Source organism: Pseudophryne corroboree, chromosome 6, assembly GCF_028390025.1.
Source record: "Pseudophryne corroboree isolate aPseCor3 chromosome 6, aPseCor3.hap2, whole genome shotgun sequence".
Classification (NCBI taxonomy): domain Eukaryota; kingdom Metazoa; phylum Chordata; class Amphibia; order Anura; family Myobatrachidae; genus Pseudophryne; species Pseudophryne corroboree.
In genome coordinates this window covers 310,122,718-310,145,664 of record NC_086449.1, presented here as the reverse complement: position 1 = coordinate 310,145,664, position 22,947 = coordinate 310,122,718, and the positions used below count along the sequence as shown (strand labels likewise).

The 22,947-nt window shown below is 46.1% G+C and overlaps 1 protein-coding gene across 1 annotated transcript in view; it reads right to left on the bottom strand.

Annotated features, from left to right (window-relative positions):
* The window catches only part of ENTREP2 (endosomal transmembrane epsin interactor 2), a 1,280,798-nt gene that overhangs the window by 89,343 nt on the left and 1,168,508 nt on the right, over positions 1 to 22,947 (bottom strand). The window contains exon 9 of the mRNA XM_063926232.1: positions 22,350 to 22,934. Coding sequence (XP_063782302.1) covers positions 22,350 to 22,934 — 585 coding nt within the window. The remainder of the gene's footprint in view (positions 1 to 22,349; positions 22,935 to 22,947) is intronic.

Below are 22,947 nucleotides of genomic sequence, written 5' to 3'. Positions count from 1 at the left end.
ATATTAGCAGCAGACACAGTACAGTACGGTAGTTCACGGCTGTGGCTACCTCTGTTTCGGCACTCGGCAGTCCGTCCATAATTGTATACCACCTAACCGTGGTTTTTTTTTCTTTCTTCTTCATACATACATACTACGACATCTCTTTATCAACCAGTCTATATTAGCAGCAGACACAGTACAGTACGGTAGTTCACGGCTGTGGCTACCTCTGTGTCGGCACTCGGCAGTCCGTCCATAATTGTATACCACCTACCCGTGGTTTTTTTTTTCTTTCTTCTTTATACATACATACTACTACATCTCTTTATCAACCAGTCTATATTAGCAGCAGACACAGTACGGTAGTTCACGGCTGTAGCTACCTCTGTGTCGGCACTCGGCAGTCCGTCCATAATTGTATACCACCTACCCGTGGTTTTTTTTTCTTTCTTCTTCATACATACATACTACGACATCTCTTTATCAACCAGTCTATATTAGCAGCAGACACAGTACAGTACGGTAGTTCACGGCTGTGGCTACCTCTGTGTCGGCACTCGGCAGTCCGTCCATAATTGTATACCACCTAACCGTGGTTTTTTTTTCTTTCTTCTTCATACATACATACTACGACATCTCTTTATCAACCAGTCTATATTAGCAGCAGACACAGTACGGTAGTTCACGGCTGTAGCTACCTCTGTGTCGGCACTCGGCAGTCCGTCCATAATTGTATACTAGTATCCATCCATCTCCATTGTTTACCTGAGGTGCCTTTTAGTTGTGCCTATTAAAATATGGAGAACAAAAATGTTGAGGTTCCAAAATTAGGGAAAGATCAAGATCCACTTCCACCTCGTGCTGAAGCTGCTGCCACTAGTCATGGCCGAGACGATGAAATGCCAGCAACGTCGTCTGCCAAGGCCGATGCCCAATGTCATAGTACAGAGCATGTCAAATCCAAAACACCAAATATCAGTAAAAAAAGGACTCCAAAACCTAAAATAAAATTGTCGGAGGAGAAGCGTAAACTTGCCAATATGCCATTTACCACACGGAGTGGCAAGGAACGGCTGAGGCCCTGGCCTATGTTCATGGCTAGTGGTTCAGCTTCACATGAGGATGGAGGCACTCAGCCTCTCGCTAGAAAAATGAAAAGACTCAAGCTGGCAAAAGCAGTAGCACCGCAAAGAACTGTGCGTTCTTCGAAATCCCAAATCCACAAGGAGAGTCCAATTGTGTCGGTTGCGATGCCTGACCTTCCCAACACTGGACGTGAAGAGCATGCGCCTTCCACCATTTGCACGCCCCCTGCAAGTGCTGGAAGGAGCACCCGCAGTCCAGTTCCTGATAGTCAGATTGAAGATGTCAGTGTTGAAGTACACCAGGATGAGGAGGATATGGGTGTTGCTGGCGCTGGGGAGGAAATTGACCAGGAGGATTCTGATGGTGAGGTGGTTTGTTTAAGTCAGGCACCCGGGGAGACACCTGTTGTCCGTGGGAGGAATATGGCCGTTGACATGCCTGGTGAAAATACCAAAAAAATCAGCTCTTCGGTGTGGAACTATTTCAACAGAAATGCGGACAACAGGTGTCAAGCCGTGTGTTCCCTTTGTCAAGCTGTAATAAGTAGGGGTAAGGACGTTAACCACCTCGGAACATCCTCCCTTATACGTCACCTGCAGCGCATTCATAATAAGTCAGTGACAAGTTCAAAAACTTTGGGTGACAGCGGAAGCAGACCACTGACCAGTAAATCCCTTCCTCTTGTAACCAAGCTCACGCAAACCACCCCACCAACTCCCTCAGTGTCAATTTCCTCCTTCCCCAGGAATGCCAATAGTCCTGCAGGCAATGTCACTGGCAATTCTGACGAGTCCTCTCCTGCCTGGGATTCCTCCGATGCATCCTTGCGTGTAACGCCTACTGCTGCTGGCGCTGCTGTTGTTGCTGCTGGGAGTCGATGGTCATCCCAGAGGGGAAGTCGTAAGCCCACTTGTACTACTTCCAGTAAGCAATTGACTGTTCAACAGTCCTTTGCGAGGAAGATGAAATATCACAGCAGTCATCCTGCTGCAAAGCGGATAACTGAGGCCTTGACAACTATGTTGGTGTTAGACGTGCGTCCGGTATCCGCCGTTAGTTCACAGGGAACTAGACAATTTATTGAGGCAGTGTGCCCCCGTTACCAAATACCATCTAGGTTCCACTTCTCTAGGCAGGCGATACCGAGAATGTACACGGACGTCAGAAAAAGACTCACCAGTGTCCTAAAAAATGCAGTTGTACCCAATGTCCACTTAACCACGGACATGTGGACAAGTGGAGCAGGGCAGGGTCAGGACTATATGACTGTGACAGCCCACTGGGTAGATGTATGGACTCCCGCCGCAAGAACAGCAGCGGCGGCACCAGTAGCAGCATCTCGCAAACGCCAACTCTTTCCTAGGCAGGCTACGCTTTGTATCACCGGTTTCCAGAATACGCACACAGCTGAAAACCTCTTACGGCAACTGAGGAAGATCATCGCGGAATGGCTTACCCCAATTGGACTCTCCTGTGGATTTGTGGCATCGGACAACGCCAGCAATATTGTGTGTGCATTAAATATGGGCAAATTCCAGCACGTCCCATGTTTTGCACATACCTTGAATTTGGTGGTGCAGAATTATTTAAAAAACGACAGGGGCGTGCAAGAGATGCTGTCGGTGGCCAGAAAAATTGCGGGACACTTTCGGCGTACAGGCACCACGTACAGAAGACTGGAGCACCACCAAAAACTACTGAACCTGCCCTGCCATCATCTGAAGCAAGAAGTGGTAACGAGGTGGAATTCAACCCTCTATATGCTTCAGAGGTTGGAGGAGCAGCAAAAGGCCATTCAAGCCTATACAATTGAGCACGATATAGGAGGTGGAATGCACCTGTCTCAAGCGCAGTGGAGAATGATTTCAACGTTGTGCAAGGTTCTGATGCCCTTTGAACTTGCCACACGTGAAGTCAGTTCAGACACTGCCAGCCTGAGTCAGGTCATTCCCCTCATCAGGCTTTTGCAGAAGAAGCTGGAGACATTGAAGGAGGAGCTAACACGGAGCGATTCCGCTAGGCATGTGGGACTTGTGGATGGAGCCCTTAATTCGCTTAACAAGGATTCACGGGTGGTCAATCTGTTGAAATCAGAGCACTACATTTTGGCCACCGTGCTCGATCCTAGATTTAAAGCCTACCTTGGATCTCTCTTTCCGGCAGACACAAGTCTGCTGGGGTTGAAAGACCTGCTGGTGAGAAAATTGTCAAGTAAAGCGGAACGCGACCTGTCAACATCTCCTCCTTCACATTCTCCCGCAACTGGGGGTGCGAGGAAAAGGCTCAGAATTCCGAGCCCACCCGCTGGCGGTGATGCAGGGCAGTCTGGAGCGACTGCTGATGCTGACATCTGGTCCGGACTGAAGGACCTGACAACGATTACGGACATGTCGTCTACTGTCACTGCATATGATTCTCTCACCATTGAAAGAATGGTGGAGGATTATATGAGTGACCGCATCCAAGTAGGCACGTCACACAGTCCATACTTATACTGGCAGGAAAAAGAGGCAATTTGGAGGCCATTGCACAAACTGGCTTTATTCTACCTAAGTTGCCCTCCCACAAGTGTGTACTCCGAAAGAGTGTTTAGTGCCGCCGCTCACCTTGTCAGCAATCGGCGTACGAGGTTACATCCAGAAAATGTGGAGAAGATGATGTTCATTAAAATGAATTATAATCAATTCCTCCGCGGAGACATTGACCAGCAGCAATTGCCTCCACAAAGTACACAGGGAGCTGAGATGGTGGATTCCAGTGGGGACGAATTGATAATCTGTGAGGAGGGGGATGTACACGGTGATATATCGGAGGGTGATGATGAGGTGGACATCTTGCCTCTGTAGAGCCAGTTTGTGCAAGGAGAGATTAATTGCTTCTTTTTTGGGGGGGGTCCAAACCAACCCGTCATATCAGTCACAGTCGTGTGGCAGACCCTGTCACTGAAATGATGGGTTGGTTAAAGTGTGCATGTCCTGTTTTGTTTATACAACATAAGGGTGGGTGGGAGGGCCCAAGGACAATTCCATCTTGCACCTCTTTTTTCTTTTATTTTTCTTTGCGTCATGTGCTGTTTGGGGAGGGTTTTTTGGAAGGGACATCCTGCGTGACACTGCAGTGCCACTCCTAAATGGGCCCGGTGTTTGTGTCGGCCACTAGGGTCGCTAATCTTACTCACACAGTCAGCTATCTCATTGCGCCTCTTTTTTTCTTTGCGTCATGTGCTGATTGGGGAGGGTTTTTTGGAAGGGACATCCTGCGTGACACTGCAGTGCCACTCCTAAATGGGCCCGGTGTTTGTGTCGGCCACTAGGGTCGCTAATCTTACTCACACAGTCAGCTACCTCATTGCGCCTCTTTTTTTCTTTGCGTCATGTGCTGATTGGGGAGGGTTTTTTGGAAGGGACATCCTGCGTGACACTGCAGTGCCACTCCTAAATGGGCCCGGTGTTTGTGTCGGCCACTAGGGTCGCTAATCTTACTCACACAGTCAGCTACCTCATTGCGCCTCTTTTTTTCTTTGCGTCATGTGCTGATTGGGGAGGGTTTTTTGGAAGGGACATCCTGCGTGACACTGCAGTGCCACTCCTAAATGGGCCCGGTGTTTGTGTCGGCCACTAGGGTCGCTAATCTTACTCACACAGTCAGCTACCTCATTGCGCCTCTTTTTTTCTTTGCGTCATGTGCTGATTGGGGAGGGTTTTTTGGAAGGGACATCCTGCGTGACACTGCAGTGCCACTCCTAAATGGGCCCGGTGTTTGTGTCGGCCACTAGGGTCGCTAATCTTACTCACACAGTCAGCTACCTCATTGCGCCTCTTTTTTTCTTTGCGTCATGTGCTGATTGGGGAGGGTTTTTTGGAAGGGACATCCTGCGTGACACTGCAGTGCCACTCCTAAATGGGCCCGGTGTTTGTGTCGGCCACTAGGGTCGCTAATCTTACTCACACAGTCAGCTACCTCATTGCGCCTCTTTTTTTCTTTGCGTCATGTGCTGATTGGGGAGGGTTTTTTGGAAGGGACATCCTGCGTGACACTGCAGTGCCACTCCTAAATGGGCCCGGTGTTTGTGTCGGCCACTAGGGTCGCTAATCTTACTCACACAGTCAGCTACCTCATTGCGCCTCTTTTTTTCTTTGCGTCATGTGCTGATTGGGGAGGGTTTTTTGGAAGGGACATCCTGCGTGACACTGCAGTGCCACTCCTAAATGGGCCCGGTGTTTGTGTCGGCCACTAGGGTCGCTAATCTTACTCACACAGTCAGCTACCTCATTGCGCCTCTTTTTTTCTTTGCGTCATGTGCTGATTGGGGAGGGTTTTTTGGAAGGGACATCCTGCGTGACACTGCAGTGCCACTCCTAAATGGGCCCGGTGTTTGTGTCGGCCACTAGGGTCGCTAATCTTACTCACACAGTCAGCTACCTCATTGCGCCTCTTTTTTTCTTTGCGTCATGTGCTGATTGGGGAGGGTTTTTTGGAAGGGACATCCTGCGTGACACTGCAGTGCCACTCCTAAATGGGCCCGGTGTTTGTGTCGGCCACTAGGGTCGCTTATCTTACTCACACAGTCAGCTACCTCATTGCGCCTCTTTTTTTCTTTGCGTCATGTGCTGATTGGGGAGGGTTTTTTGGAAGGGACATCCTGCGTGACACTGCAGTGCCACTCCTAGATGGGCCAGGTGTTTGTGTCGGCCACTAGTGTCGCTTAGCTTAGTCATCCAGCGACCTTGGTGCAAATTTTAGGACTAAAAATAATATTGTGAGGTGTGAGGTATTCAGAATAGACTGAAAATGAGTGGAAATTATGGTTTTTGAGGTTAATAATAATATGGGATCAAAATGACCCCCAAATTCTATGATTTAAGCTGTTTTTTAGTGTTTTTTAAAAAAAACACCCGAATCCAAAACACACCCGAATCCGACAAAAAAAATTCGGTGAGGTTTTGCCAAAACGCGGTCGAACCCAAAACACGGCCGCGGAACCGAACCCAAAACCAAAACACAAAACCCGAAAAATTTCAGGCGCTCATCTCTAATATAAAGTGCTTTGTGCCTATAGTGTCTCAAAAACCACTATATTGAAATTGTGATTTCTAATATAATAATCAGAATCACACCCATGTGATGAATTTAAAAAAAAAGGAAGGTAAATAACTCACTCCTTTTAAGAATGCTTCTCCCTTAGTGTACTCCTTAGCAATATATAGTACCTGTTTCTATATGAATTCAGCAGAACAGCAACTTCAATAGGAATTTAGGCCTCAAGCACCTGCACACCCACATTTGACTTCGCAACACAACCGTAAGAAAAAGACGACGTGAGAGGCGTTTGACCGTTGACGACCATTTAAAGATACCACTACGGGCTTATTTTGAGCATATTTCTGGTACGCATATATAATATTAGCTGCACATTCAAGGAATATTCCACACCAGAGCACTGAAGGCGCAGAGACTTTATCCCTATTGAACATATATATATATATATATATTATATTATATAAAAAACTTGTCGCACACATTTCATATGATCTCGGTGTGCCGGCACATGATCAGGTTGACACAGTTCATAACAAAGAGCCCACACATCCAAATGGTGATGCAAAAAAAATAATGTTTATAAATAGAGGTAGTAGCATGACATGATACACAAGGTGCATGAATCCAGAGCCAGGACAACAAAAATCATACAAGCCTGCCAGGGTGGTCAATATTAGGCATGGTCCAATGGGCTCCAAAGAACATCAGCCTGTTTCGGTGCCCAGTGAGCACCTTCATCCAGGACTACTGATGCCACATTAAGCACTCCCTGTAAAGGTCTCCAATCAAGCACAAATGCACTCACCTGCATGGTGCCATTCCCACCGCGTCCGCCACTCTTGGAAGACTCTGACTGGAAGTGACGTTGCGTCACCATGGGAACAGCATCAGCATGGGAGTCCCTGAGTGGAAGTGACATCACGTCACTATAGAGACAACATAAACACGTTGGTCACCGCCAGGTTTGAATAAGCGGAAGTGACAATACGTAACCATAGCAACAGGTGAGGAGTATACAAAACCAAACATTTTAAGGGAGAAATAAGGCCAACAAAATATGTAGCTATAGTGGCTTCCAACCAAAGCAGTAATATTTGAGTATAACTGTCAATAGCACCGTGCTGTTGGGGACCCCATATACGGAGATACTGAAGCAAACAACATAAAACAAACAAACAAACAAACAAACAAACAAACACAGAAACAGAAAAACACCATAGAAATGGACACATAATATGACAACATCCAAAATACTATATCAGATCATCTACAAAAAACAACTAAGACATTGGGCTTCATTAAGCCCTCCTGGAGCTACTGTTTTGAGTTTATCAATCCAGTAGCATTCCTTCTGCAATAATAGCTTATTGCAGTCACCGCCACAACGTAATGGAGGAGATCTGGTCGATCAGCATACAGAAAAAAATCACTAAGTGTGTGTTGACATGACACAAAGTGTCTCGCCACAGGTGGGGTACTAGAGTCCACTGTGAGATATGCCTTTTTGATGGATGTTCAGTGCATTGCCATCCATTCTTTCAAGGTACGTAATGTCTTGCCCACGTAGATGAGATTACATGGACACATTATGATATATACGACATACTTGCTGTCATAGTCCAAGTGATGACATATGATATATTCAATGCCTGTTTTAGGTTCGACAAAAGATGCACCTAAACGTAGGAATTTGCAGTTGCCACGCCCATGACAGTGGAAAACACTTTGTTTCAGTTGTAACCATGTCTTGGACTTGATGGGCCCAATATCAGATTTGGCAATGACATCTTTGATCTTGCTACTGTGTTTATAGCAGAATAACGGCATCTGTTGACACATTTTGCCAATTGCTGCGTCTGACTGTAATATATGCCAATGACGCAGTATGGTTTCTCTGATATGCTTTGAGGCAACGGACTATGTAAATGAAAAAATGATCCATTCCAAATTCTGAGATTTTACTGTAGGCACCAAGGTATCACGTGTAATTGTCATGCACCTGTCAATAGCGTCTGCTATTTCCTTTTCGTCATAACCTCTGCTTATAAATCTATCGCCCATTTCTCTAAGGGCATCAGGCAACTCTGTGGGTTCTGATGCAATACGCACCACACGTAGCAATTGTGAAAAGGGCAGTCCCCGCTTAAGTGGCATTGGATGAAAACTATCTGCCATAAGAGCTGTATTCATGTCTGTGGCTTTACAATAAATTCTGGTAGCTAACCTACCATCCTTGTTTGTAAGACATACGTCAAGATAATTGGCAGTGCCGCACTATAAGCCATGGTAAATCTAATACTGGTTTCCAGCCGGTTAAGAGAGTCCACAAACTGCGTGAGGAGTTCGGTACCACCAGTCCACACAAAAAACAGGTCGTCAGTATAACGAACATAAAAGTAAATGTGTTCTGAGAAAGTAGAGTTAGACAAAATATGCTGTTCTTCATAAAGATGCATATATAGATTAGTGTACGATGGGGCCATGTTAGACCCCATCGCTGTCCCACATAACTGCAGAAAAAAGAATTCTCAAAAAGGAAATAATTCTTACATAAAACAATCTCAATCAGCAATAGCAAAAAATCCACCTGCGGACCCTTGTAGTGTGGACTGGCGGTAATCAAGCTCCTCACTGCCTCAATCCCATCCCTGTGAGCAATGTTAGTATAGAGGCTCGTAATATTCAATTTAACCAAAAGGCTATAGTCAGGTAATGTGCCTAGAGCCCCAATTTTATTTATAAAATCAGTGGTATCCTTAAGGTAATATCTGGTGTTCTGTACCACCGGTTGTAACCAGAAGTCAATAAATTGGGACAATGGTTGACATAATGACCCGAATGAGGAGATTATTGGTCTCCACGGGGGAGACCTTAGGCAACACATAAAATAAAGGCACTGGTGGATGTGGCTGTTTCAGGAAACGTGCCGTAGAATCATCTATCCAATGATTCAGAAGACCCATATTGATAACTGAATCAATCCCTTTTTTGTATGTATACGTGGGATCATAGGTCAAAGCACGATAGCACTGCTCATCCATGAGTTGCCTTTTAACTCCTATTGAGTAACACAATACCACCTCCCTTATCAGAGGGACGTATGACCAAATTGACATTATCTTTAAGAGAAAGCATAGCTACTGTAGGTTCTCTTCCTTAGTAAGATTAGTATAAGATATTTTCTCATACGTCCTAGAGGATGATGGGGTCCACTTCTTGACCATGGGGTATAGACGGTTCCGCAGGAGCCATGGGCACTCTTAAGACTTTTCAATGGGTGTGAACTGGCTCCTCCCTCTATGCCCCTCCTCCAGACCTCAGTTTTAGAAATGTGGCCAGGCAGACTGGATGCACTCCAGGGGAGCTTTACTGAGCTTCTCTGAAAAGACTTATGTTAGGTTTTTTATTTTCAGGGAGGACTGCTGGCAACAGTCTCCCTGCCTTGTGGGACTGAGGGGGCAGAAGTAGGAACCAACTTCCTAAAGAGTTTCATGGCTCTGCTTCTGGCTGACAGGACACCATTAGCTCCTGAAGGGTACTGAATGCTAGCCGTGTCTAGATGCTCACTCCCACAGTACGCCATCACCCCCCTCACCGAGCCAGAAGTCAGAAGACAGGTGAGTAGAAGAAGACAGATCTTCTATCAAGTAAAGTGACGGCTGAGGTACCGTGCGGCTGGCGGGAGCACAGCGCGCCATTGCTGCCCACACACACAGGCACTGCAGGCTGAAGGGGGGGGGGTGCCCTGGGCAGCAAAAACACCTCTATAAACTGGCAAAGAGGGGGCATAAGATGCCCAGGCACAGCCCTACCCCTGCCAGTATAAATATTATGCAAAATCTCTGAGGTAAAAACGCGCCATTGTGGGGGCGGAGCTTCTTCCTCGGGCAGCCAGCACACTGCTCAGCGCCATTTTTTCTCTCCTCAGGCTGCAGAGACATCGCTGGTCCTCCTTCACTTCTGACTACAAGTATCAGGGTGCAAAACGGGGGGGAGGGGCACAAGCGGATTGGTGCTTTACAAGTGTGTTTTATTGTGTAAAAAGCGCTGCATGTCAGTGGGCATTCTGTGTTCACAGGCATTAGATACTGGCGCTGGGGTTGTGAACTGGCTGCTCCTAAACTGTGTCCCTCTGACAGATTTTACTGTGGGTCTGTCCCCTATAAGTCCCAGTGTGTCTGTGTGTGTGTTGTACACGTGTGTAAGACATGTCAGAGGCAGGGAGTTCCTCCCCGGAGGAAACCATTTTAGGGACACAGAAGTGTATTGCGGTGGCGCTGCCGGCACACCAAGAGCCTGCATGGGTGAAAGAAATACGTGATAGTATGCATCATATCAATAAGAGATTAGATAAGTCTAAATCTCATGCTGAATGCTGGAGAAAATCTGTGGAAGATGTGATTTTTCAGGGTTCTGTTCTTCCATCCGCAGGCGAACCCTCTGGGTCACATAAGAGACCATTTGCGAATATTGTGAATACTGATATCGACACGGACACTGACTCCTGTGTCGACGATAGTGACTCCAGGGAAATAGATCATAAATTGGCAAAAAATATACAATATATGATTGTAGCTATAAGGGAAGTGCTGGAAGTCACGGAAGCCACTCCGGTACCTCAGGAGAAGGCTTATTTCTATAAAGAAAAAAAAACTAAGGTCACTTTCCCTCCTTCCCACGAGCTTAATACTCTCTTTGAAGGGATGTGGGTGAATCCCGAAAAGAAATTTCGTATTCCCAAGAGAATTCAAATAGCTTATCCTTTCCCGGTAGAGGACAGGAAAAAAATGGAAGTCACCCTCTGTGTTAGACAGTGCACTGTCCAGGTTGACAAAGAAGGTAATTTTCCCTGCACCTGGCATGGCTTCACTAAAGGAGCCGGCTGACCGGAAAATGGAAACTACATTGAAATCCATTTATGTTGCCAATGGTACACTGCTCAGGCCCACAATTGCTTGCGCATGGGTGAGTCGCGCTATTGAAAAATGGTCAGAAAGAGTGACATCAGAAATTGACACGATTGATAAAGATGAGATACTACTTAAGTTAGGGAATCAAAGACGCTGCTGCATACATGCTAGAAGCGATGAAATATATTGGACTCTTGAGTTCACAAGCCACTACCATGGCAGTATCGGCTCGGAGGGCAGTGTGGATTCGCCAGTGGAATGCGGCTGCAGATTCCAAAAGAAATATGGAGGCTCTCCCATATAAAGGTGAGGCCTTATTTGGCGATGGACTGGATGTGTTAGTCTCGGCGGCTACCGCAGGTAAGTCGACATTTTTGCCCTCTGCGCCTGCACTGGCAAAAAGGACATATCACTCTCACATGCAGTCCTTTCGGCCCAATAAATACAGGAAAGCGAGAGGTTCCCCCTTCTTTGCAGGTAGGGGAAGGGGAAAGGGAAAGAAGTCCGCAGCGGCTTCAGGTTCCCAGGAGCAGAAGTCTACCCCCAATTCTGCCAAATCTACAGCATGATGCTGGGGCTCCCTTGCGGGAGGCCGCTTGGGTGGGGGCACGTCTCAAACTGTTCAGCCAAGGTTGGGTTCAGTCTGGCCTAGACCCCTGGGTTTTGCAGATAGTATTCCAGGGGTACAAGCTGGAGTTTCAAGACGTTCCCCCATGCCGATTTTTCAAATCGACCTTGCCAGCTTCTCTTCCAGAAAGAGAGGCAGTAACAGCGGCAATTCAAAAATTATGTCAGGATCAGGTCGTAGTCCTGGTACCTTTGTTACAACAAGGGGAGGGATTTTATTCCAGCCTCTTTGTAGTTCCAAAGCTGGACGGCTCAGTCAGACCGATCCTAAACCTAAAAAATCTGAATCTCTACTTGAAAAAGTTCAAGTTCAAGATGGAATCACTCAGGGCAGTGATTTCCAGTCTGGAGGAGGGGGATTACATGGTGTCAGTAGACATAATGGATGCTTACCTGCATGTTCCCATGTATCCTCTTCACCAGGTTTATCTGAGATTCGCGGTTCAGGATTGCCATTACCAATTCCAGACATTGACTTTCGGTCTCTCCATGGTGCCGAGAGTATTCACCAAGGTGATGGCGGAGATGATGGTCCTCCTTCGTCAAAAAGGAGTCAATATAATTCCTTATCTGGACGATCTCCTGATAAAGGTGAGATCCAGGGAGCAGTTGCTACAGAACATCACGCTCTCCCTGTCTATACTCCAACAACACGGTTGGATCATAAATTTTCCAAAGTCACAGTTGGAACCGACGACAAGATTGTCTTTTCTCAGGATGATTCTGGACACAGAAGTTCAGAGAGTATTTCTTCCCCTGGAAAAGGCTCTGGAAATCCAGAAAATGGTAAAACAGATATTGAAACCATCAAGTGTGTCGATCCATCAGTGCATTCGGTTGTTGGGGAAGATGGTGGCGGCCTACAAGGCCATACAGTTTGGCAGATTCCATGCCAGAATATTCCAGTGGGACCTGTTGGACAAGTGGTCGGAGTCACACCTGCACATGCACAGAAAGATAATCCTGTCGTCAAAAAACAGGATTTCGCTCCTGTGGTGGTTGCACAGCTCTCACCTGCTAGAGGGACGCAGGTTCGGGATTCAGGACTGGGTCCTAGTAACCACGGATGCAAGTCTCCGAGGCTGGGGAGCAGTCTCCCAGGGAGAAAACTTCCAGGGACGTTGGTCACAACAGGAAGCCTGCCTTCACATAAACGTTCTGGAGCTAAGAGCCATTTACAACGGCCTTCAACAAGTGGTACATCTTCTTCAAGACCGTCCCGTGCAGATCCAGGCGGACAATGTAACAGCAATCGCATACATAAACAGGCAGGGTGGAACGAAAAGCAGAGCGGCAATGGCAGAGGCGACAAAAATCCTCCGCTGGGCAGAAAAACATCTACAATCTGTCGGCAATATTCATTCCGGGAGTAGACAACTGGGAAGCGGACTTCCTCAGCAGACACAATCTCCATCCAGGAGAGTGGGGCCTCCACCAAGAAGTCTTCGCAGAGGTGACAAGTCTTTGGGGAGTTTCTCAAGTAGACATGATGGCATCTCGTCGCAACAAGAAGCTTCAGAAATATTGTTCCAGGTCAAGAGACCCTCAAGCAATAGCAATGGATGCGCTAGTGACCCAGTGGGTATTTCGGTCAGTGTATGTCTTCCCTCCACTTCCGCTGATCCCAAGACTGGCCAAGGAGGGCTTGGTACCCAGATCTTCAGGAGTTGCTCATAAAAGATCCTCGGCCTCTTCCTCTTTGCGAGGACCTGCTGCAGTAGGGGCCGTGCGTGTATCAAGACTTACCGCGGCTATGTTTGACGGCATGGCTGTTGAACGCCGGATCCTAGCACAAAAGGCTATTCCAAAGGAAGTCATTCCCACACTTATTCAGGCCAGGAAAGGAGTAACGTCGAAACATTACCACCGTATTTGGAGAAAATATGTGTCTTGGTGTGAATCCAAGAAGGCTCCTACGGAAGAGTTTCAGTTGGGACGTTTTCTCAATTTTCTGCAGGCTGGTGTGGAGGCGGGCCTTCGATTGGGGTCAATCAAGGTCTAGATTTTGGCCTTGTCAATTTTCCTCCAAAAACTATTGGCCGCTCTTCCAGAGGTTCAGACCTTCGTGAAAGGGGTTCTGCACATCCAGCCTCCATTTGTGCCTCCAGTGGCACCATGGGACCTTAATGTGGTGTTGCAGTTCCTTCAATCGGATTGGTTTGAGCCTCTACAAGAGATAGAGTTGAAGTTTCTTACTTGGCAAGTGGTGATGCTTTTGGCATTGGCACCCGCAAGGCGGGTGTCTGAATTGGGGGCCTTGTCTCACAAGAGCCCTTACCTGGTCTTTCATGAGGATAGGGCAGAGTTGAGAACTCACCAACATTTTCTTCCCAAGGTGGTTTCATCTTTCCACATAAACCAACTTATTGTGGTGACAGTAGTTACTGACACGTTCACTGAATCAAAGCCTCTAGATGTGGTTAGAGCTTTAAAGGTTTATGTCACTAGGACATATAGGATACGGAAAACAGAGGCTCTGTTTGTCCTGTATGCTTCCAACAAGATTGGGTGTCCTGCTTCCAAGCAGACTATTGCGCGCTGGATCAGAGGTACGATTCAGCATGCACATTCTACGGCTGGATTGCCGTTACCGATGTCTGTGAAGGCCCATTCTACTAGGAAGGTGGGCTCCTCCTGGGCTGCTGCCCGGGGGGTCTCGGCATTACAACTTTGCCGAGCAGCTACTTGGTCAGGGTCAAACACATTTGCTAAGTTCTACAAGTTTGACACTTTGGTCGATGAAGACCTCAAGTTCAGTCAATCGGTGCTGCAGGGTCATCAGCACTCTCCCGCCCATACTGGAGCTTTGGTATAAACCCCATGGTCATGAAGTGGACCCCAGCATCCTCTAAGACGTATGAGAAAATAGGATTTTAATACCTACCGGTAAATCCTTTTCTCCTAGTCCGTAGAGGATGCTGGGCGCCCGTCCCAGTGCGTACTTTACCTGCAGTTTTACTTATTAGACTTACACATGTTGTGTCTTATTAGTTTCAGCATGTTTGCTGTAATTGGTTAATGCCTTTGGTGTGTGTTATGTTGAATGCCATGTTGTGCGGCATGGTTGAGATGTGAGCTGGTATGTATCTCACCATTAGTATTAAAGTAAATCCTTTCCTCAAAATGTCCATCTCCCTGGGCACAGTTCCTATAACTGAGTTCTGGAGGAGGGACATAGAGGGAGGAGCCAGTTCACACCCATTGAAAAGTCTTAAGAGTGCCCATGGCTCCTGCGGAACCGTCTATACCCCATGGTCATGAAGTGGACCCCAGCATCCTCTACGGACTGGGAGAAAAGGATTTACAGGTAGGTATTAAAATCCTGTTTCCTGTTGTTCCATAAAAGGTAATGTGTTTAACAAGTTTGAAAAAGATCTCAATAGCAGGATTATTGCTAGGGGGATCGGAGGTACTCTTAGGTTTGAAGGTTTTTTCTGGCAAATCGATCTGCGTCTGTCTGGAAAAAAAATCTTTAAGGCGCAAGGATCTGTGAAATTTATATAATTCCACCTAAAACTCAAAAGCACTCTGCTTGTATGTTTTAACTTACGAGAGTCCCTTGGATAAGACAGACATTTCAGCTGAAGTAGGTGAGTAATCAGACAGATTAAACACAACTACTTCTTTTTGTTCTTGGTTGTTTTCTGCCCTGACGTGCCTTCTCCTAAAACCACTCCTACACCGTTTCTTTCTGTTGTGTCTTTGTATCTGCTTCTGGTGACTGCTTCTGAGAAGAATAATGCGTCTGTGAGTGATCTGAGTCACTAGCAGATGTGTGTGTCTCAATGTCTGTAAATGACTTATCAGTATGGTATCTTCCCCTACGAAGGCCTCCTCTCCAATTGGGTCTAGATTCCCCTCCTTGTAACCAGTTATATACACGAGCCTATTTATAGTCTTCCTTTACCTTCTTATATTTAGCCTTCTTAAAGGCGAGTAAATCGCCATAGAAAGAGTTAGTGGAACTCTCCAACCAGGCTAGCCAGTCAATAGATTTATCTGTTTTCAAAACATCTAAACCAGTAATCTCACATTTGGATATCTCTTTATTAAGTATTTCCAGATCTCTGTTGCTATTGGCTATTGAATAAGATTCACAACTTCAGTATAGTTGACACTATACTGAAGTTGTGAGTCTTATTCAGTAGCCATGAGTGCTGCATCTACATGTTATATATATATATATATATATATATATATATGTGACAAGAACACTGGGATAGTGTTTGAGGGCAGGTATATTTGTCCCAGGTTCTTGTCTTACATGTTTTAGAAAATGTTAACTTCTAGGAAAAATGCTTTTTGTTTTGTCTGAACCTTTTCAGTTTGCTGTAAAAGCTGGGAAAAGGCTCTGAGAGAGAGATAAGGCGAGTTCTAGACATTGGGCCCAGTTCGGGTCTTTGGCCTCACAGAGGGCTAATCAGGGTTTCAGCTGTGTAAGAGTGATATAGTGCTTCTAACCTGATTAGTATGGGCAGACTGCCTGGGAAGGCTGCAGGATCTGTGTGTGAGAGACACGCTTTCTGATGCAAGTAAGCTATACAGTATGTACTGAAGAACTCTGTGTTTTGTTTAGTGACAGTTAGGAACATCTTATGTTTAGTTAGTGCCGGACAGGCAAGGTATTTTTATTTTGGGGTTTGTTTTATTTTCTGTTTCAATAAAACTGGCCGGGGTCAGTTGTACCAGAAACTGGACTTGTGTTGTTCCTCAGCTGCTGCGGGCTGCCATATTCCCCAGGAAAAGGCACCTTGCACCCCTACAGTGTTACAACTTGGTGGAGAATGCAAGCAGGTGGCAATGGAGGAAAATAAGAGACAACAGCAGGCAGTTGTTGATGAACTTTACAGGCAACAGCGTCAGGATAGAGAGGCCTTAACAGAAGTGGTGCAGAGACTTGCAGCTCGGGTTGGAGATGTGGCCGTCAGTGCTCCAACCAGCTCTAGTTCTATACGAGCCAGTCACTTCCTGCAGAAAATGACAGAGGCTGATGATGTGGAGGCCTATCTGACCACGTTTGAAAGGACTGCCGAGCGTGAGAACTGGCCGAAAGCACAGTGGGCCAGTCTGCTGGCACCTTTCCTGTCAGGTGAGCCCCAAAAAGCTTACTTTGATTTAAGCCCTGCTGAGGCTCGGGACTATGATAAACTAAAGACTGAGATCCTGACCCGCCTGGGAGTCACGCTGTCAGTACGAGCACAACGGGTGCACCGTTGGCTGTACGTCATGTAGAAGCCTCCGCGCTCCCAGATGCACGACCTTATTCAGCTAACAAAAAAATGGCTGCAGCCAGAGACATTAACTGGTCCCCAGATGGTGGAAAGAGTCGTCATGGACCGCTACTTGAGATCTTTGCCCATGGTCCTGCGCAAGTGGGTGAGCCATGGAAACCCGGGTACTGCTGACCAATTAGTGGACATGGTAGAGAGGTATTTGGCAGCAGAGGAACTACTGATGACCACCCAGCAACCCATAGGTCCTCGACAGCGCCCTTCAGTAAAGACTGGTAAGACTGTTCCGTGGGAAAACGTTGCCGGGCGGTTAAGAGAACGCAAGGCTGGAGAGACTGTAAACACTGGCCCTGGAAACAGGCCAATGGGGCTAGAACGGTCTATGCTGCCCAAATGGGTTGATAATCGTGTGGTTAAATGTTTTAGGTGTGGTATGCCAGGTCATGTTATTGCCAATTGCCCAGTCACGCAAGAACCCATGCAATGTGATGCTGCCTTTGAATGTCGCAGAATGTCTTTCTTTGCTAGGTTAGCTTGTACTGTGGTACCTTCACCTGAGCTGGAAAAACAAATGTGTGATGTGTTCTTAGAAGGTAACCGGGTAGAGGCCTTGCTAGATTCAGGAAGTTTAGTTACCCTCGTGAAAGCTGGGTTAGTGAACCCCTTAAAGGTCCAGCAAATACCTATTGGGGTAACTTGCATACATGGGGATACCCAACATTATGCCACTGCTGAGGTGAATATAGAAACTTGTTGTGGGTCAGCAATGGTTAAAGTGGGACTGGTCCCTACCTTGGTGCATGAGGCCATAATAGGGAGGGATTTTCCTCATTTTTGGAAACTGTGGGAATCACGGTTATCAACAGATGTGAGAAGTAAATAGCCAGTTGATAATACCGGTGATTTTATGGATGTACGTGGGTCTTCTGAACTTTCTGGCCCTTTGCCTTTTGCTAGTTTGGCTGGGGAAGTGACAGATGGGGAGTCCAGTGAGGACCCTCTTGCCGGGAACAGAGACATAGTAGTTAGAACTGAAAGAGTGCCTGACCTGGAGGTAAAGAAGGATCTGTTTGCGTCTGAACAGTTAAAGGATCCTACCTTAATAAAGGCTAGAGAGAATGTTAAGATTGTTAATGGGGAACCTGTGGTACCAGGTGACAGGGTTACGTATCCCCACATGGCCATCTGTAATGAGCTCTTGTACCACATTGTCAAAAGGGGTGAGGATGTGGTGGAACAGCTGGTAGTTCCCCAGCCTTATCGGAGAACGGTACTAGATTTAGCTCATAGTCACGTTACCGCAGGACATTTAGGGGCAGAAAAAACCACTGAAAGAGTTTTACAAAGGTTCTTTTGGCCAGGGGTTTATAAAGAAGTGTCTGAATATTGTTCTTCCTGTCCTGAATGCCAGTATCATGCCCCTAGACCCCATTTCAGGAGCCCACTAGTTCCCATGCCTATTATAGAGGTCCCGTTTGACAGAATAGCCATGGATCTCGTGGGGCCCTTGTTAAAGTCTGCTCGGGGCCATCAGTATATCCTGGTAATTATGGACTATGCCACTCGATATCCTGAGGCTGTCCCTTTACGCACTATCACAACCAAGGCGATAGCTAGGGAGCTGGTGCAGGTATTTAGTAGAGTGGGAATACCAAAAGAAATTTTGACTGACCAAGGTACTCCATTTATGTCAAGGATCATGAAAGAATTGTGCAAGTTATTTAAGGTCACTCACCTCAGGACGTCCATCTACCATCCCCAAACTGACGGGTTGGTGGAAAGGTTTAATAAAACATTAAAAAGTATGTTAAAAAAGGTTGTTGAGAGAGATGGGAAAAACTGGGATTGTTTGTTGCCCTACTTGTTAATGGCCATCAGAGAAGTCCCTCAGTCCTCTACGGGGTTTTCTCCATTTGATTTGTTGTATGGTAGACACCCCAGAGGGCTGTTGGATATTGCCAAAGAGACGTGGGAAGGACAGCCCACTCCTTATAGAAGCGTTATTGAGCATGTAACACAAATGCAGGATAGGATTGCAGCCGTGGTACCTGTTGTCAGAGAGCACATGGAACAGGCCCAAAGTGCTCAACAGAGGGTCTATAACCGGAGTGCCAAGATACGGGAATTTGCTCCTGGAGATAGAGTTCTTGTTTTGGTACCCACTGTGGAAAGCAAATTCCTAGCTAAATGGCAGGGTCCATTTGAGATTAGGGAAAAAGTGAATGAGGTTAATTACAAAGTATACCAGCCGGGAAAGAGAAAACCCGAACAGATCTACCATGTTAACTTAATCAAACCCTGGAAAGATAGGTTGTCTCTGTCAGCGGAGCCTTGCCCTTCGGTGTCTTCACCCCGGTTGCTTCCCGCAGTGAAGGTGTCAGAGACATTATCAGCTGATCAGAACAATCAGGTTAAAGAATTTCTCATCCAAAATAGGGAGGTATTTTCAGAGCTGCCTGGCCGAACGACCATAATAAAACATGACATTGTCACAGAACCAGGGGTCAGGGTTCATTTAAAGCCATATAGGATTCCTGAAGCTCAGCGAGAAGCTATTTCTAAGGAAGTTAAAACCATGTTAGAACTTGGAGTCATAGAGGAGTCTAACAGTGAGTGGTCCAGTCCCATAGTGCTCATCCCGAAGCCCGACGGTAGCATACGCTTCTGTAATGACTTTCGTAAGTTAAATGAGGTGTCCAAGTTTGACGCATACCCCATGCCCCGTGTGGATGAGCTTGTAGAAAGGCTGGGAACAGCCAGGTTTCTCACCACATTGGACCTGACCAAAGGTTACTGGCAAATACCTTTATCTGATAGCGCCAAAGAAAAAACAGCCTTTTCGGTTCCGGAGGGGCTGTACCAGTATAAGATGTTACCCTTTGGGTTGCATGGGGCTCCAGCAACCTTTCAACGGGCGATGGATAAAATTTTGAGGCCCCATAGAAAATATGCAGCTGCCTATTTGGATGATGTGGTAATTCACAGTACAGACTGGGGGTCCCATTTGGTTAAAGTACAAGCAGTACTGGACTCAATCAGAGAGGCAGGGTTAACTGCTAACCCAAAGAAGTGCTGCCTCGCAATGGAGGAGGTCAAATACTTGGGCTTCACCATAGGCAGAGGTCTGATTAGGCCCCAATTGAATAAAGTTGATGCTATTCAAAACTGGCCTCGTCCAGTGAATAAAAAACAGGTAAGGGCTTTTTTGGGAATTACTGGGTACTATAGACGGTTTATTCCTAATTTTGCGACCACAGCGGTGCCGTTGTCAGACCTTACCAAAGGGAAGCAGTCAAAGGTGGTGAAATGGAACCCTGATGCAGAAAAGGCGTTCCAAGCATTAAAAGTGGCTTTGTGTTCACAACCGGTGTTGATAACACCAGATTTTTCAAAAGAATTTGTGGTACAGACAGATGCCTCAGAGGTAGGGATAGGTGCTGTGCTGTCCCAAACCAGAGATGGGGACGAACACCCTATCATTTATTTGAGTAGGAAACTCAATGAGCATGAAAAAAGGTATGCCATTGTGGAAAAGGAGGCTTTGGCCATTAAGTGGGCACTAGATACCTTGAGATATTACCTCTTGGGTAGACAATTCAGACTAGTGACAGACCATGCCCCTTTAAAATGGATGTATGTAAATAGAGGCAAGAATGCTCGTGTAACTAGATGGTTTCTAGCGTTGCAGGACTTTAAGTTTACTGTCGAACATAGACCGGGAACACAATTGGCCAACGCAGATGCATTGTCTCGCATCTTCTGTTTGGGGGCTACAAGTGTTCCGGCCCCTAGGTCGAAACAGGGGAGGGGGATATGTGACAAGAACACTGGGATAGTGTTTGAGGGCAGGTATATTTGTCCCAGGTTCTTGTCTTACATGTTTTAGAAAATGTTAACTTCTAGGAAAAATGCTTTTTGTTTTGTCTGAACCTTTTCAGTTTGCTGTAAAAGCTGGGAAAAGGCTCTGAGAGAGAGATAAGGCGAGTTCTAGACATTGGGCCCAGTTCGGGTCTTTGGCCTCACAGAGGGCTAATCAGGGTTTCAGCTGTGTAAGAGTGATATAGTGCTTCTAACCTGATTAGTATGGGCAGACTGCCTGGGAAGGCTGCAGGATCTGTGTGTGAGAGACACGCTTTCTGATGCAAGTAAGCTATACAGTATGTACTGAAGAACTCTGTGTTTTGTTTAGTGACAGTTAGGAACATCTTATGTTTAGTTAGTGCCGGACAGGCAAGGTATTTTTATTTTGGGGTTTGTTTTATTTTCTGTTTCAATAAAACTGGCCGGGGTCAGTTGTACCAGAAACTGGACTTGTGTTGTTCCTCAGCTGCTGCGGGCTGCCATATTCCCCAGGAAAAGGCACCTTGCACCCCTACAGTGTTACAATATATATATATATACTCCCCACGAGGCATGCGCCTAATGTCCCAATTGGAGAAACGGGATGGGGGGTGGGGGTGACAATTCTCGCTCTGTTATTTTGCAGGAATAATCTACTCTGTAAAGTATATATATATATATATATATATTTATATAACGACGTTTAGCATGAGGCGGTACTCGGAGACTTGTAGTACACCAACCAACGTGTATTAGATGATAAAGTTTCGGGGACGTGCTTGTTCAGACCACACAAACAATAAATCACAAGTGTAATAAATAGCTGAACAACTCATCCTCAGACCTCCCACTTCAGCGTTGTCCTCAGCCACGCCGCCCGTAGCTCCCGTCCCGCACTTCTGGCCTCTCACTATATATATATATATATATATATATATATATATATATATAGTGTATATATATGTATATATACAGTATATATGTATATATATATATATGTGTATATATACAAAAAGAAAATTCAGCACTCACCATAGCAAGCTCACTTATCCTCACAACATCAATAAATAAATGATGGGGGTTTGGTTAGTTAATTGGCCAATGCACAGAAGCCTGCTAACCGATTGCCAAGGTGCCCCACCTTCATGCAGGTCCTACACTATCACAGAGTCTAAAAAATATATACAAACCTGACAACAGTTGCTTCGACAACTGAAAAGTTGTTAACCCTTTTTTGGATTCTTTGAGTCTTTTATTCAAGCTATTAGTGCTGCATCTTCACGTGCTTATAGATATACACAGTTTATCAGCAATGTAGTGTGTTACTTAGCAGTATGAACTATCTTCGATATAATATCTCCTGTTGAGGATTACTATACTTTTAAAACTGGATTTACTGGTTTTCCAAGATGATAGAAGAACAGGAATAATGGAATGTGTGGCCCATGTGTGACAAGTAAAATATTAGGATTTGATGAGGATTATAGAAATGGGAAATCGTACGTTTAGAATTGAGTAGCAGTGATAAGAATATAATATACAGTATGGTTTCATTGCATGTTTAATTCATGAAGACAGCTTGAAATGTTATTAGGGCACTGTTAAATGATTATGCGCTCTGATATGATTTTACCTTCTGTGCCGGATGAGCAGGAAACAGGGTCACTGGTGGAACGCACTATACTGGCAATCCGGTATTTCCTGGTATGATGTTGCTGTACTGTCTTTTCCAGGCGCCCCGAGTGAGGGGCTAGATTTACGGGTAATGAGCTGGGTGATGGCTGGCATTGTCCAGGTGGCTGACTAAAAACACCGCAGCACATTTTTATAGGTTTCAAAGACTGAGACACTTTTTTTTCTTTGGCTGAAAGCTGAGTCTCTCTTTCTTGTGAGCTAAAGTTCTCAGTGGAAGAGTCCAATGACCTGGACTGAGTGTAGTTCTCACAATCTTGCCACTGAGACCTGTCTGTGGAGGCTCTGCTACCATCATCGTCAGGTGAACACTGTGAATTGGTGAGATGAAGGCCACAGCGAAGACTATGTTCTAAGCTGGCACAGCTACTCCCCATGGCTGCTGTGCGTATTGTACTATAAGGAGAGAAGTCTGCAGAACGTAAAGAGCCATGGACCTCCAGGGAACACAGGTCCTCCGAGGAGCAGCTATGTGCTGGGATGTCAGCCACTTCAGATACCAGAATTGAGGTGCTGTCTACAGACACTGCAAGCCAAAA